Source organism: Accipiter gentilis, chromosome Z (assembly GCF_929443795.1).
Source record: "Accipiter gentilis chromosome Z, bAccGen1.1, whole genome shotgun sequence".
NCBI classification, from domain to species: domain Eukaryota; kingdom Metazoa; phylum Chordata; class Aves; order Accipitriformes; family Accipitridae; genus Astur; species Astur gentilis.
In genome coordinates this window covers 12,430,855-12,445,926 of record NC_064919.1, presented here as the reverse complement: position 1 = coordinate 12,445,926, position 15,072 = coordinate 12,430,855, and the positions used below count along the sequence as shown (strand labels likewise).

The following is a 15,072-nucleotide window of genomic DNA, read 5'->3' as shown; positions in this document are numbered from 1 at the left end:
ACATACCGCCACGGAAGTGACGGGGTCTACAATAGTATACTTGGAATGGGATGGAATTCATTCTTCTAATTCAAGTCACTTTCTACACTCCCTGCTTGTGAGTTTACTTTCTGACTTACGTGTTCATATGAAGAGAGAGATGGTACACACACAAGAGTATGTGGCCTGCAGGTATATCCTGGACTAAAACAAAAATAACAGCAGCTGAGAAACATAGGAACTACTACAACTGTCTGAGGTACACAGGCTCGTGGTCAAACCTACCCTAACCCACTAGGAAGTGAATGTACAAGTATGTAAGAAATGGCAGTATCTGTGAACAGTAAGCACAGAACAAACTCAAAATACACCTTGATTCTAAGCAAAAAATGGAGAGGAGGAAGATCAATGAGAAATCATCATCGCATCTAATGTGAATTATTTTACAAGAAGGAAATGAAATCCAGTAATTCAGGCACAAGAGATCTATTTCTAGTGTCCAGAAAATATTCTGTCTTATGTTGTCTTAGGTCACAGTGGTCTGCTCTGAACTAAAAAAAGCTAACCAGGCACTTTAAATAAGTAAGTATTCATGAACTTCCCAAAGACCAAATTTTGTCACATGCATCATAAAAAATCTATCCCAAAGCAAAGCTTGCAGATTCAAATATCAGTAGTATTATAACTGTATAACAGTATTAACAACTGAAGAAGTTACTCTTATTTAGGATATCAGAAGCAAAACTGAACGCATTAGCTCTTTCTCTATTATTCTGTTTTTCAAACACTGGAAAGTGGTTACAAAATTCAGTCATCTTAAATTCCTGTGTGAAAACAGACAATAAAATTAAGGACAATGCCTTGTCTGAGCATGCCTTAATAAATCATCTTCAAAAAGGAAAAGGAACAGAGCCATGTGTAAGTAGCATAATCCCAACAGAAATAATGAATGAGAGCGTACACCCACAAGACACTCCCTTCCTTGGAAACAGACACAAACTCCCTTCTTGCTTAAAAGACAATCTTGCTACCATCGTTTTATAACTACGATATAATTACCGCCTAATAATTTTTCACAATTGACCCCATTTCCCATCTCAAGTAGACAGGTGCTGAGAGCCTTTCTAAAGTAAGCTAAGAAGGCACGGAAGACTGTGCAAGATGCCTATTACTGGAAATATGAAAGGAGAAGAATTTCAATGATCCATGAAGCATTTGCTAGACTATATTTACCATCCACAAGATGATGGGCAAAACCAACTTTGTGCTCAGCACAGAACTATTTTTAAAGGATGCTACTTCCCAGGGAGAAAAGCAGGCTTTTAAGTCCCAAGTTCTTGGTTTTTTTCTTTAGAAATACTATGGATATAATATATCCTTATTCAGGACATATATAGATATAAATATACAGACATTCAGGATATAGAATTAGCTTTCTTAACATGCATTTACAAATCTTCCTTTTCGAAAAAACATGCAAACTTATTGCGAGCAATCACATGCTTATTGTATTCTGTAACAGTCTTTAAGAATTTACACAGGTGACTATCCTTGTCAGGAAATTAAGTCCGTTAGGCAGTGTTCATTCAATCATCCAGCACATGTCTCTTCACACTAGTTGAAACTCCACAGTTAAGATTTCCTGAACTCTCCAAATGTGGGACGTATATGGAAGTCAAGGAGATACAACACTGGGATTCACCTCCAGCTGAGGAAACATACCAACTTGACTCTGCATTTGTTAAAGGACGCCATATGAAACCTTAGACAACAAATGAGGCCACCTCTGGTACATTAACAGTAAAACACTTTTGTAAGTCTCACCTGCCTTAGAGCCTCTGTGCTTAAGTCATATCTTGCATTTATACAGTACATTTAGCCAGAAAACCACCAGAGCCCAAAAAAACTTTTCAGACTTAAGCGGGCAGATAAACTGAGATCCCACCCACCATGGAAACACAATCGTCTGGTTTAACAATGTACATAATTACAAAATAACAGGACAAATGAAGGAGCAAATTATACACCTACCATAAATTTATAAATAGTTTTTATATAAATTCAGTTGCTTGTACAGATAATGCAATTCCCAAAACATAAAGCACAGAAGTCAAAGGACCACTGCTAGAAGAGTTATTTTAACTGTACCGTTTTCATCTTAGATAAGCTGAAATAGCAACAGATTTAACATCTTATTTAAATCTCATTATTTGGTGAGCTTTGCAGCATGATTGCTGTTGGCTTTTTAATTTTCACTTAATTTCAACTGCAAAAAGACCTACTTTTATTTTTTTGGCTTCTATTAAAAAAAGCATAATATGGAGTGTTTGCATGGTAAGTTTTGGATGAAGATTCCTAATGACAGAGCAACACCCACCTTTTACTGCTCACTGAAAAAACTAAGTACCAGATACAAAATTGCTTGTGTAGCAGGATCTTCTTTCAAAACGGAAATGACCTAACTTTTACACAAAGACCTTTTCTGGGGCTATGCATGTACATTTGTTAAGCACTAACTCAGCAAAGAGGAAAACATGCCAGCTGCCAAGGCACAAATACAACTCCACACAGCACCTGCTGCAAAGTGTTCTCCAGAGCTCTGCTGAGTAAGTGACCTGATGCAATCTTGCAGAGTTCAGGAAGTATCACAGGATGACAAAGTAAAGAGCTATGCCTTTACTCTGAGTATATATATGCAAAAATTACCTCAGTCAACCAAATTCTGAGACAGCTTGTTAGTTTTTACAAAGCGACATATACTCATGAACTCATGGATGCTACTTTTGAGGGACAGCTAGGAAACTCCTGAAAATGAATTATCAAATCATTACTGTAATTTCATTAAAACAAAAAAATCCAGGTCATTGTTTATCCTAAGCAGTAGCTTTAAGAAACAGATATTTGGCCTTTCGTAAAGCTTAAAAACCTTAGATTTACTATTAAAAATACTGTAATACTACCAATTTCAAATCCACCACAAATCTCGTTCTTCATAAGCAGTCAGAAGAGAATTGGTTCCATCTAGTGGCTGAACAAAGTTACACACGCTCAAACAGCTTTCCTGTCTCTCTCCTGTTCCAGTTTGTGGCCACAACGGGAAGAATGATAGCAGCACCAAACACTGCACTTCACAGTGTAACAGTAACAACCTAACACAGAAAGTCTGACAGGATACGGATGGTGCAAAACTGTTCTAAATGAAAAATGAGCTGAAAAATGAGCTAAAAAATGACAGATTTTTTCATCACAGCATTTTAGTGCCGTACAAGTATCTTGCTAAATAGTGAAGCTGAGATTCTCCCTACCTTATTTGCTCAAATGCCTTTTATGTTCTATAATCTACCAATTAAAGATGAAGGTATCTGCCTGAGGTACTTGCAGGACTCTGTGCTTTCGATCCTTGCAGACTTCAGTGATACTTGCTGTCACAAACACCCATACAAAGCGCAGTTGTGCTATTATCTCCACTTCACAGTGGAGAGGACTCGTACTGAAAAACTGACTTTGCCTCTAATAGGGCAGGGAACTTAACCAAGCTCACCCAGATACCAATATTGTGTCTAAACCACCAAACTATCTTTTCCCTGCTGTGCCAAAATGACACTTCAAAACACCACAGCCTCATTTCTCTCCCCCTTTTGCTGCTGGACTGTCAAACCTATGAAATCTGTGAAAACAAACAACAATGAACAATTTTGAGCATGGAAAGAGCACTTTGACAACCCACCATACAACATTTGAGATCAACAAAGCTGTTTCACTTGAGCCTCTTGCACCCAAGAGGTGCTTTTGTAAATACACAAAATAAACGGCAGGACCTACCTGTGATTTGTGTTGTCATGGTAACAAGCAGTGAAAAATTCAAAGCTACCATGGAAATATTAATAGAGTAGTTGGTGCCTGGCTGCAAATCAAAACAAACTTCTGGAGCCTGCTTGTGTGTGGTAAGGTTGAAGGTCATTTCATGAAAGAACTTCTTCTGATACCAACGATGGCCTTGCACGTGAAACTGTAACCAAACAATCATGGCATGGAAATTGCAATGTTTTAATATATCACTTGCATTCAGTCATGTCATGCTCTAAATTAGAAAAAATAGCAGAAAAACACATCACTGCATACAGAGCATCAAAAATGTTGGCACTGACAGTTATTGAAATTCAAATGCTTCCAAAATTTGACAGAAATTGCAGTCCCTCTTGATCAGCTCTGACATTGTCCTAGTTCTTTCACTTCTCCTCCTCCTAGTCTATCATCTCTTTTAGTAGTACTGTAATTTCCCCCAGTCTTGATTTCCTACTAACATACAGGCTTCCAGTAATAGTGCACTTCCACTGTAGTATACTCTCATGGTGCAAAATGATGACATATAAAAGTAAGCTCACATGAACACCTCTTGTTTGATCCCGAGGATCAAGTCAAAATAAAGTCATTTTCATGTACGTCAAAATGCCAAGTACCCTCCAGGATCTGCCTACAGACAGCTATGTTTCCAGGCAAATTTAAAGACCCGTGGGGGTTTTTTTTGTTTCAGTTGGATTTTTTGTGTGTTTGTTTTGTCATTAATGTCCCAAATGGTCATGAAGTCATTAACTTAAGGCCTCTCCTGATCATTTTGCTATTAATGAAAACTAAAATGCTTGCTGCATTTTAATCACATGCTAATTTTCCTTTAAATAGTTCCTATGCCTTTAGATAATCTTTGAGCACCTCTTAGCACACAGAGATTTGAGACAACAGCAGGTGGCCAAGAGTGCTGGCAGAGACAGTTCAAGCAGAAATGCCCTGCTGGGGCAAGGGAAGATTGAAGCCATATCACAAAGCAGAGTAGACTGAGTTCATGGAGTTGGAACAGAGTTGTCCGACGCCTGAACATGACGAAGCTGAAAGTACGGAAGGGAAGGCAAAGCAGACAGGAGACTACAAAAGAGCATGGTGGTTTCTTTCTTTTTTGAGTTTATTCCCTGGGTTTTTATGAGGGAAGTTATTAGAATGAGGAACACCGGTAGCAGTGAGTGTTTGAAAAATTACAGGTTTTTTCACATAGATGATTGATATAAATTGTTTTCTAGATTCAAAATACAGGTTGTCACTTACTGAGTATCTGTCTTCCACACCAGTTCCCCTGAAATTTCTCCGCCATTTCAAGCAGGTATCATTAAAAATTAATACATTACTGAAAGCTTCCTTTACTGTAGAGACAATAAAAAAAGGGAACAACTTATTACAAAAACTTTACCTTCGACTTAATTGAGTATCAGTAGCTGAAAATAAAAAAAAAGGTGTTTTATTTTAATTCTTTTCTAAGAAGGAGGTAGAATCTAATTTCTTTTTGAATGAACACATACAGTAACTTAAGCATGAACGTTTTCCAGAGAAAATGGCTTTCAGAAAAACCCAAGCATGCTACTCAGGAAATCAAGATAGGATTTATTTGTCCAGACTTAAGGTTATAATGACAGAAAGATCCAGGGGTTCAGACCTTCTGATAGAAATAAAGTTATCATAGAACAATTTGTCACAGTTGATGCCCTTTAGGAAAAAGCACATGAGAAAAAGCATTTTTGTGGATTCAAAAGCAATTATTTCTCAAGGTCTTTCTCATCAGAATTTGTATGTCAGAAGGCAAGCTTACAGTTTCCATGACCATAATACTACAGAAGCCTGCTGGTGGAACATGCCTTCTCTACAATTACTGAAAAACTGCCAGAACACTGGTCATCACTGCTAAACATAGGAACATTATCTATAATGCTCACGTCACTTAGATTAGTATCACACAGCCCAGCATAGGGAATTCTCCCACAGGCAGAGAATCAGTTTCCAAGGCAAGGAATGGAAACCAGTAAGCACTGTACCATGGTCTGAAACTCCGGCATGTAGCCAAGAATGCCACTGCACCAATCCTGCCTCAGCCAGAAGAAAAATCCTGAAGAAACAAGTTTGCCAAATCTTTCTGAATGGCACTTACTGCCACTCTTGTGTTTGCTCATAGATTCAATGGCCACAGTGAGCAGAAAAAAAAAACGTCTTGCAGGAAAAGAGGAGGCTGATGGTGGCTACGTGTGTGTAGTCACCGCAAAGAATGATACAGTCTAGGAGATGGCCTGTTATTCTGTCTGCTAGACTCAAAACTGTCAACTCTGCAGCACAGTAAGTTCTTCTACAAGCACAGAGAATACAAAACACAACCTACCCTTTGTTTGAACTGCTACTGTCACTGAGACAGTGATGTTTGTGGAAGAGATGGTAGTAATATTCACCACGTAGTTACTGCCAGAGTTGAGATCTAAACACACCTTTGGATTATCTTCACTTGTAGTGATGTTAAATATTGCATCTTCTGAGAATGTCTTCTCATCCCATCTTTGGCCCAGTATGTGAAACTATTGAAGGATTAACAAAAACAATGGTGCAATTGGTTGTGGCTATCCCAAAATTCAGAATACTAGTTCAATTAAGCCTTGAGAACCTAGGATTACATCTGCTTTGGAATATCAACTCAATCAAAAAAATAGGCTTGCAGCTAAATGTTTTGGTGCAACAATATGGTTTAATAAATTAGATCTTTAATTTCTTCTGGCTGTTAAAATTATGAGTATTTTTCATGTATTTCTACAACAAATAGAAGGAATCTGTAACATGGACCCTACAAACACTTCCAACACAAATAGTAAGATTTAAGTAAATATCCTTTCTTGTTTACAGCACACAAATGGAAACTACATATGCTTGCTACTTTCTTTTTTCTAGTTTTTCCCCCTTGCCCTGCAGAAGCAGTAGTAAGACTGAATGCCAAACAACAGTAAAAGACAAGCTTCCCTAAGATTGTCCCAGTACAGTGAAAAAGAAACCTGTTGTTTGTACAAGATGAAGGGACAGACAAAATTAATCTAGTTAAGCTCAAGGCACTCCAGACTGTGTTCTGAACTTTACTGCGTGCACTCTGTGCCTACATAGTCCTCAATTTTGACTATTCTGAAGTGTGTTGCAGATAGCTGAATTCAGGCAAAAACATGTGCACAGAGCACATTACACCAGAGATCCACAGCTTGCCAGTTACCACTGGATACACGAAAAGTACTCATTTTAAACTGTTAGGGTAGTTGGGAACTTGTTTTTTCCATCTCGGCAGTGCTCAACAAAAGCACTCAAACTGAAAATACATTGGTTTATAACACAGGAGGAGAAAGACAGGTTGTTTTCCAAAATTATCACACAACCTTGAAACATATTTTCCACATTAACCTGCCCACCCTGGAGATCCTAAATAATCCCCTTTTTTTCCCTATTTGTACATGCTCAAAAGAACAACCTTTCTTGGAATGTTGTCATTCGCAAAACATGGGAATTCTCATAAGGTTGTTTTGGCTTTCAATAACGCTGACTGAACTATTTGTTTCTGAGAATTTACATCTTAACTTTTATTCTTAGGTTTATAGATGGGGAAAAAAAAAAAAGTAGTTACCAAGGTTGTTTTCAATTTCCATGAAAGACAGTTCCAAAATGTTCAAATATAAAATGATTTGACCTCTTGAGCAAGGCACAGTATTTCAATATACCTTGCATTTCTAAAACAAGTTACATCCAGGATCTGCAAGTGATACACTGTTCACTTGACAGGTCTGCATCACATAGGGACAGAGCCCAAGTTTTGCAATGTTTTCTATGTCAAGGTGACCTTGAGCTCTGCAATGGAATTTCACTAGAACATAAATTTGTGCTGAAATGCTTCTTATAGTTTTAAGCAGATGTTTAAGTGATTTACTGCAATGAGAACCCCAACAACTTTTGAGTGTTTCACCTTACTTGAGGACAGGGATTTGTTTCTTTCCTAACCCAGCCTACCTTTAGGTTTCCAGGCAGTTCAACAGGAAAGAGTCAAATTACCATAAAAACAAAACACAGAAGGCAAATCTCCACTGCTGACTCAGCAGAATTAACCAGGACAAACTACTCCCAATCTCAAATGCTACCCCACTTACTGTGTATGTTTCCCTCATTCCCAGTCTTCCAGTTTTCCTTTGCCACTTCACACATGTTTCATTGAATATGGACAGATTACTGAATAATTCCTCCTCTGTGAGCAAAAACATGGACACAGAATGAAAACAGTTATTATTTCTCATGCAAATCTTAATCTGTTTGGAGCGATTTTTTATTTGTTCCCTTTTTTTTTTTCTCCAAACGGGAAAAATACAACAAGGTAGGCAGAAGAAAGTTAGTAGTTTCCCTTAACTGTGTTGGCTCCTAAAATTAAAATACAAGCTAACTGAAGAAGCATGTTCTGAGCCAATGACTGTGCACAGCCAGCATTATGTAAACTATCGTGACTAATGAAAACAAAATACTTTGCTAGGCCTGCTTTTAATTGAGAACAATTTCAATTCTAATGACGTTACAGATCTTGAAGAGGACATTAAAACTACATTACAGCTTCCTGACAGCAAACGAACAAGCTCATTAACTCCATCAAACTGTTGATATGTCCCTATATATAAAAACATACATATACAACAGCATTGTTTCTTACACAAGGATCTTCAGTATACACTGTACTAAAGACTAGAATCTTTCATACTGGGTGACCAATCCAGGCAAACAGCCAATAAGGAAAGACATTTCGCTCTGCTTTGGATGCTCCTCCAGGTCATAATACATTAAATTTGTACCATGCATAGGTATTCCTGTATTCCTGGTCAAAGTCTTTCATTAAAGTGTGCTTATGACAATATTACACCACCAAAAATAAAGAGCAATAAACAGTGCCCCAGTTCCACTACTTTTGACATCATTCTACACTCTCCGTGATCTTGGGTGCCAGCATCTGGATCTTGTGACATGCAACGGTCTGTCTTCTAAACAATGAGCCACTCACAAATCACCTTGAAGAATTTGTAGACCATCGGATCTCATTGACTAGAAGTCTCATTAAACTGCAAATAAAAAAGTCAAGGAGATTTAAAAGAGCTGTCTGTAAGAAAAAAGAGGCTACCAATAAGCCAACAAACTTAGGAAAAAATGCTCTTCTGAATACAACAGCCTGCATGAAAGCATTTTAGGAAAGCTTCTGTGTTAGATTGGAAAAGAGCTTTTTCATAGCTGAATGTTTTGGTTATTTGTTTGCGTTGCTTTTTAAAAGGTGTCAACATTTTTTCTTTGTTTTATAGAAAATAAAATTAAGTAACACAGCCACAGTAAAACACTTTCCAGAACAAACCCTAGACTAAATGAAGCCCATGGAACTAAGCACGTAGGGAGTACAGTTGTAGCAACCAGTGATACATCCCTCAATATACCTGCGTTAATTTACACACTTTTAAAAGTTGGCTTATGCCCCAGAGAAAAAGCACAGCCAGGAAGATCAACTCATCTGTTCTTTTTTTAGGCAGTTCTCTCACTGCTGTCATCAGACACAGAGCAGTTGCCTTCACATGACAAGATAATCAAGTATCCTCACAGAGCTAAGAACAAAGCTCCTTCTGGTCACAACTCAGATTGACAGTGAACGTACTTTCTCTTCTTCTTTCCTTCACCAGCCTTCAAATAGTCATTCCTTTGTCCTACTACCATATTTTCTTATTACATTCACTACATGACCAAGGTCATACAAATCCAAGCTCATATAGATAATTAAGCTGAAAGTGCCTTAGTAACTGTTGAAAAAATGAAGGGGATTTATAGGACAGCCTTGGTAGATATTTCAGAAATATTCACACAATAGTTGGTGTAATGCCCTGCTGTAAAAGCAAGCATAGCTCAGAGCACTCCTCATCCGTATGTAAACTTCATTACCATTTCACAGGGGCCCCCTTGTAGCACACTGACATGAAGCTGTTGCTGAAATAAATGAATACATTGATGGTCTCTAAAATTCCTATATGTAGGCAACTATTTAGAACTAGAGTGTAACTGTTTATGTATTTTGCAGCACTTTATTTTTCCTTTCTTTTTTTGATTATTAAAACAGTCATAGAATTGTTTTCTAATGGTATCTCCCTCTCCACATATTCAACATAGATGCCTTTCATTAGACCAGTCTATCTCCCAACTAATTTTAATTCTCCCATTCCAAACTGTTGTTAAACATGAAAATGCTGTTGAAAGCTTCTTCTACACAACAGAATGAAATTAATCTGCATGTCCTCTAAAACAAATTTCCTTACAATTGGCTGTGTGATTAATTGTATTTAAGTGCTGCTTATTACTATGTTTCACAGTAATGTCTAGAAACTCCTCAGTATTAAGACTTCGGTACCAAAACAGAGCAAAAGAGTATGTTCAGCTGTTGTATTCTTTAAATCAGGTACATTTTTATTAAAAGACCAGATGGCAAATATGACTCATTAGAGCATGGCCAAAGGGAAAATGTTTTCATATCCATGAGATCTGAATTAAAATGCATTAACAAGAAAAAAAGAAAAAAAAGTAATGGCTGAGATTGCTCAGCAAGAAAATCAGGCACTTGATTCTTAAGTTTATAAATCCACAGTAAAAAAATAAAGCAAAATAAAGCAGCAAACAAAAAAGTGATTATACCAGGTATTCAGGCCAGGAAAGAAATCTTACACAGTGGCCTCCTTGGAAGGAAGAAGGCAGAACTAGTAGAAATTTTTTCTGTAACTAGATCAATTTTTCTGTCATGCTTTCTGAATTTTCAGAAGGACAAGGCCACCATGCAATTACCATACATCCACAGAATACTTGGTGGACTTTTTCTCAAGAGTTTCCACTCTAAATGGGTAGGAGTGAAAGAAGACAAAAAGCTGTAACATGCACGGAGTGAACACCACAACAAAGTCCTGGACTTTCTGAGACTATTTTTCCCCCCTTACTTACTGATCACATGCTCTTTGTTTGGATAACCAAATGTACAGTAAATGCTTGGTTTAACACTAATCCCAGTAGCCTAAACACAGTATCCAGTATCAGCACAAAGGTATCTTTGAAAAAACTATTCTCACACCTAGAGGGAAACAGGATCTCTGACACATTAGTTCTCCTGTGAAATCTAACAGTGCCAGTGACTTCCAGACCTTGGGAACTCCCAACATGAAACACACTATATGTGCCTCAGTGTGATGTCTTAGCAGACAGTGACATCCAGGTCTTCAACATCTGATTTTGATCAACAGCTTTCACTCAGACTCACAAATGAGATGGGAGAAGTGAAGACCCTCAACCTCCACCTCCTTAAGCACTAGAAATTGCAACTTGTGATTAACTGAGAAGGCCACTGGACGCCACTGCTGCTCCAGTGACCTCCAGGTTACCCTTCCCATCTCCTTCCCATCCCAAGGTAAACGGTCCTACAAACGACATGCATATGCCTGGAGACCCAAACAGAAGGGTGGAAAAAGATCCTGGACAAGTCAAATACTGAAAGGCAAATCTGGGAAAGGGTAGAGATATGCAAATAGCACCTGGCTGTTAGCAGCCAGGAAAGACAGGTGCTGGTAAAGAGAACACAAATGGGAGAATGCAAAAAGTGAGCAACAAAGCGATTCAACAGTGCCAGTGAGCAATGGAGGGGGAGAAATCGTGCAAAGAAAGCCGAAGAAACTAATTCTAAGAAGGAAAACAAGGAATGAAGGTCACAGTCTTCTTTACTTTTAAAAACTCTGCTAGGAAAGAGGGCCTCTCTCTGTGCTTGAGTGTGTGGGAAAATCTTCACAGTAATTACAGCCAGTGCACAGTAGTGTGCCCAGGTGGCCAAGAAGGCCAACGGCATCCTGGCCTGTATCAGAAATAGTGTGGCTGGCAGGACTAGGGAGGTGATCGTCCCCCTGTAGTCAGCACTGGTGAGGCTGCACCTCGAGTACTGTGTTCAGTTTTGGGCCCCTCTCTACAGGAAAGACATGGGGGTGCTGTAGCGTGTCCAGAGAAGGGCAACCAAGCTGGTGAGGGGCCTGGAGCACAAGTCTTATGAGGAGCGGCTGAGGGAGCTGGGGCTGTTTAGTCTAGAAAAGAGGAGGCTGGGGGGAGACCTTATCGCTCTCTATAACCACCTGAAGGGGAGTTGTAGTGAGGTGGGTGCTGGTCTCTTCTGTCAGGTGGCTGGAGGACAAGAGGAAATGGCCTCAAGTTGAGGCAAGCGAGATTTAGGTTAGATATTAGGAAAGAAATTTTCACCAAAAGGGTTGTCAAACATTGGAATGGGCTGCCCAGGGAAGTGGTTGAGTCACCATCCTCAGAGGTATTCAAAAAGCAAGTGGACGGGGTACTTCAGGATATGGTTTAGTGGCCATAGTTGATGGTTGGACTCGATGATCTTGAAGGTCTTTTCCAACCTAAATGATTCTGTAAGTGCTTGTACTGTCATGCTCTTCTGCCTTAACCATGTGCTGGGAAGAGCGACCTGAATCCTTCACTTATCAGCCTCTGCAAGTTCAGGTCCCAGTACTCAGTGTTATTATTTGCTGATTTGGAAAAAAACCAAACCTAACACACAGACAACTTGTATGTCTAAACAGTCACTAAAACCACATGACTTCGTCTACATACACAATTGACTAGTTCTCCGTTGAAAGAGCACTTGACTACTACTGACCTCAGCTCGAGATACATCTTATCAGTGAAGTATTTTTGAACTTCCATGAAAAAACAGTATTTACCAGAAAGCAGATAGAACCAGCTCCAATCTAACATTTCATCTTCTGCAAGTAGCTACAAGAGCATCCACACATGCAAATTCACTTAAGAGTTCTTCCCACCAATCCCCACACATACATGCAATTTAGGGGAAAGAAAAAAAAATCCAAACATTAGCTTTTTTTGTATGTTTCGCCTGTTCACTTCTGTGAAAAGTGTGAACGATGCTGCAAATGCCATCTGCTGCTAACATGCACCACACATATGTTCAGACACAGAAATTAAACAGCAAACAACATTTCAAAGAGAACTTCTGCTCAACCTGTTTCAAGGCACCTGTTCCACAGTGTACAGGCACACTTGCACAGTAGCTTTCACAAGTATACATGGAATTTACTTTACAAAGATGTATTATACCTTTTAGGGTAGCATGGTAAGTTTTTATGAGTTTTTCACATTTTGAGTAACATACTTGCTTCCAGTTTAACTAGAATTGCAAAATTTCAGCAGGTTTTCACCTTCAGCCCCAAACTTTCCACAGAGGGAATTCACAAAGAAACAGCAAAGCTGTAGGCACAGTCATGCAGGAAGGAGCAGGCAGATAGCTAATGATTTACTACTTCCTTTGGTCTAAAAATGTTACCGGGAGACAATCAGGAGCAGAGTAATTCATGTATTGAACCAGAATGACAAGAACACAAGAGACGCAATAGTGAGCATACTTACAAAAGAAAAATGTATCAATCAAGGGTGTCAGACTAGACAGGATTAGATGGGCTGGGATTAGAAATGCACATGATCTACTCCCCAGCTGAAAGAGGTTCCTGGGACTGGAGCCTGGTATTTGCCATCACAAACTGGGTGATTACTAATTCAGTTTCAAACAAACAAAAAAAAGCCTAAACAGCCCTCCAAGAAGTGACACTTTTGTCACTGTGTTGCATCACTTTGATCTAAGAAGTAGCACCTCCCATAACACAGACTCCACCTCTGTTTCTTCAGATAATTAAAGAAATTACCAGATTACCAGATGTCTGAATTTAACATATCAAATTAGGCCTTTCGAAGAACTCAGGCCAATCAGATCCTTTTCATTGATGACTGTAATTATCCTAATTGTTTGATGGGGTTCTTATTCCTACAGAACCATGGGTTTTAAATCAATGCCCACAGATGTGAGTGACACCTTTTCTATCAAGGTCATAACTGTTAACATGAATTATTTACACATGGCTGGGAATACCAATTAGGATAGTGACAGTTAACCCATTCATTGTTGTGTGGAAATCGCTAATGCTGCCACGACAGAAACATTCCATCTGCCTTTCTGTATCATCTCTTCTTGTACAGGTGGAGATGTAAAAACTGAGATCCCAGAGAATTCTAGCTAGAGGGGAAATCAGTCATTGGTAGTAGGGATAAAGCATAGGAGAAGAAGGGAAAGTGAAAGTAAAGGGATTAAAAAGAGTGTAACCAGACCCTCTCAGTCGCATGGAAATTATCTTTGCTATAGTTCTACAGTTAAATGATGCCTGCAGGATGATCCTGCTCTGTTTATTCCGGACTGGATTCAGACTTTGCTTCTGATTTGTTTCAGGGTTTTTCTGCATTATTGAAGTATTCTTTTCCTCTTCTGCAACGTTTTAAAGTGCAGTGCAGACAGTCTGCTATGCCTTCTTTGGACTGATTCACCAAACTGCTCTTCCCTGTAAACCTTCAAATCTCTGAAGCATATATTTAGCTAGTATCCTCCATCCTCTTCAGCGGTTAGGATTTTCAGTGTTGGCGTACAACACCCATTTTCTGGGAAACGACTCAAAAACAACTAACACCTTATTGTCTTGATGCTTTGAAAGTACTCCTCACTACCATAATACCGAAGTTCCACACGATTATCTCAAAATCTCCAGAGGTCAAGACGTGCAGCTAAACTCCATTTATGGATGGGGAGTCACAACACAGAAAAAATGAAGCATTCTGAAACAGAAAATTAACCTTTAGTGAAAGATGGACAGTCCACGTTGCATTTAGTAAGAGGTAACGTGAAAAAGAGCATGCACACAAAAGGTTATGACACAGAAGCTCCAAGCTCAGGATCAGATGGAATGTGCACTGGTGTAAAGGCTGATTTTTTTCCCTATTTGAGTTCCAGGTTCACAATACATTAGGACTGGATCATCTTTTCCCCTATACACCATGCACGCAAAGCCTACAATCCGCTGACAGCCATTACTGCCTAACACTACTTTGGAAGGCTCTCACAACGGACCAGTAAGATTGCTGTGCTGCCAGACTCAGCATTAAAGGGAAACAGAGGCCAATTTTCCCTTTTGGCTACAACAGCTATTTCCCGCTGCCTGGGTTTTGGAATGCTTTACCAATAATGCACATTGCCTTTCCATGCAGGTCAGATTCGCTCCCTCCTCCAGCCTTTTTACATATCCACAGACTTTTCCCACCCGTGTGCAGCAGCTGCTTCTTTTGCAAGGACAGTATTTCACT

General features: G+C 39.0%; 1 protein-coding gene across 9 annotated transcripts in view; it reads right to left on the bottom strand.

Annotated features, from left to right (window-relative positions):
• Positions 1-15,072, bottom strand: part of SUSD1 (sushi domain containing 1) — a 69,409-nt gene that overhangs the window by 35,060 nt on the left and 19,277 nt on the right. For 8 of the 9 annotated variants that reach the window (XR_007505141.1, XM_049796137.1, XM_049796134.1 and 5 more), the window contains 4 exons: positions 7,965-8,059; positions 6,176-6,365; positions 5,077-5,171; positions 3,802-3,988 (listed from right to left, as the gene is read on the bottom strand). Coding sequence is in view for 8 of the 9 variants with exons in the window: in XM_049796137.1 (XP_049652094.1) it covers positions 3,802-3,988; positions 5,077-5,171; positions 6,176-6,365; positions 7,965-8,059 (567 nt within the window). In the remaining variant the exon portion in view is untranslated. The remainder of the gene's footprint in view (positions 1-3,801; positions 3,989-5,076; positions 5,172-6,175; positions 6,366-7,964; positions 8,060-15,072) is intronic. The other variant, XM_049796136.1, reaches the window with a different exon arrangement.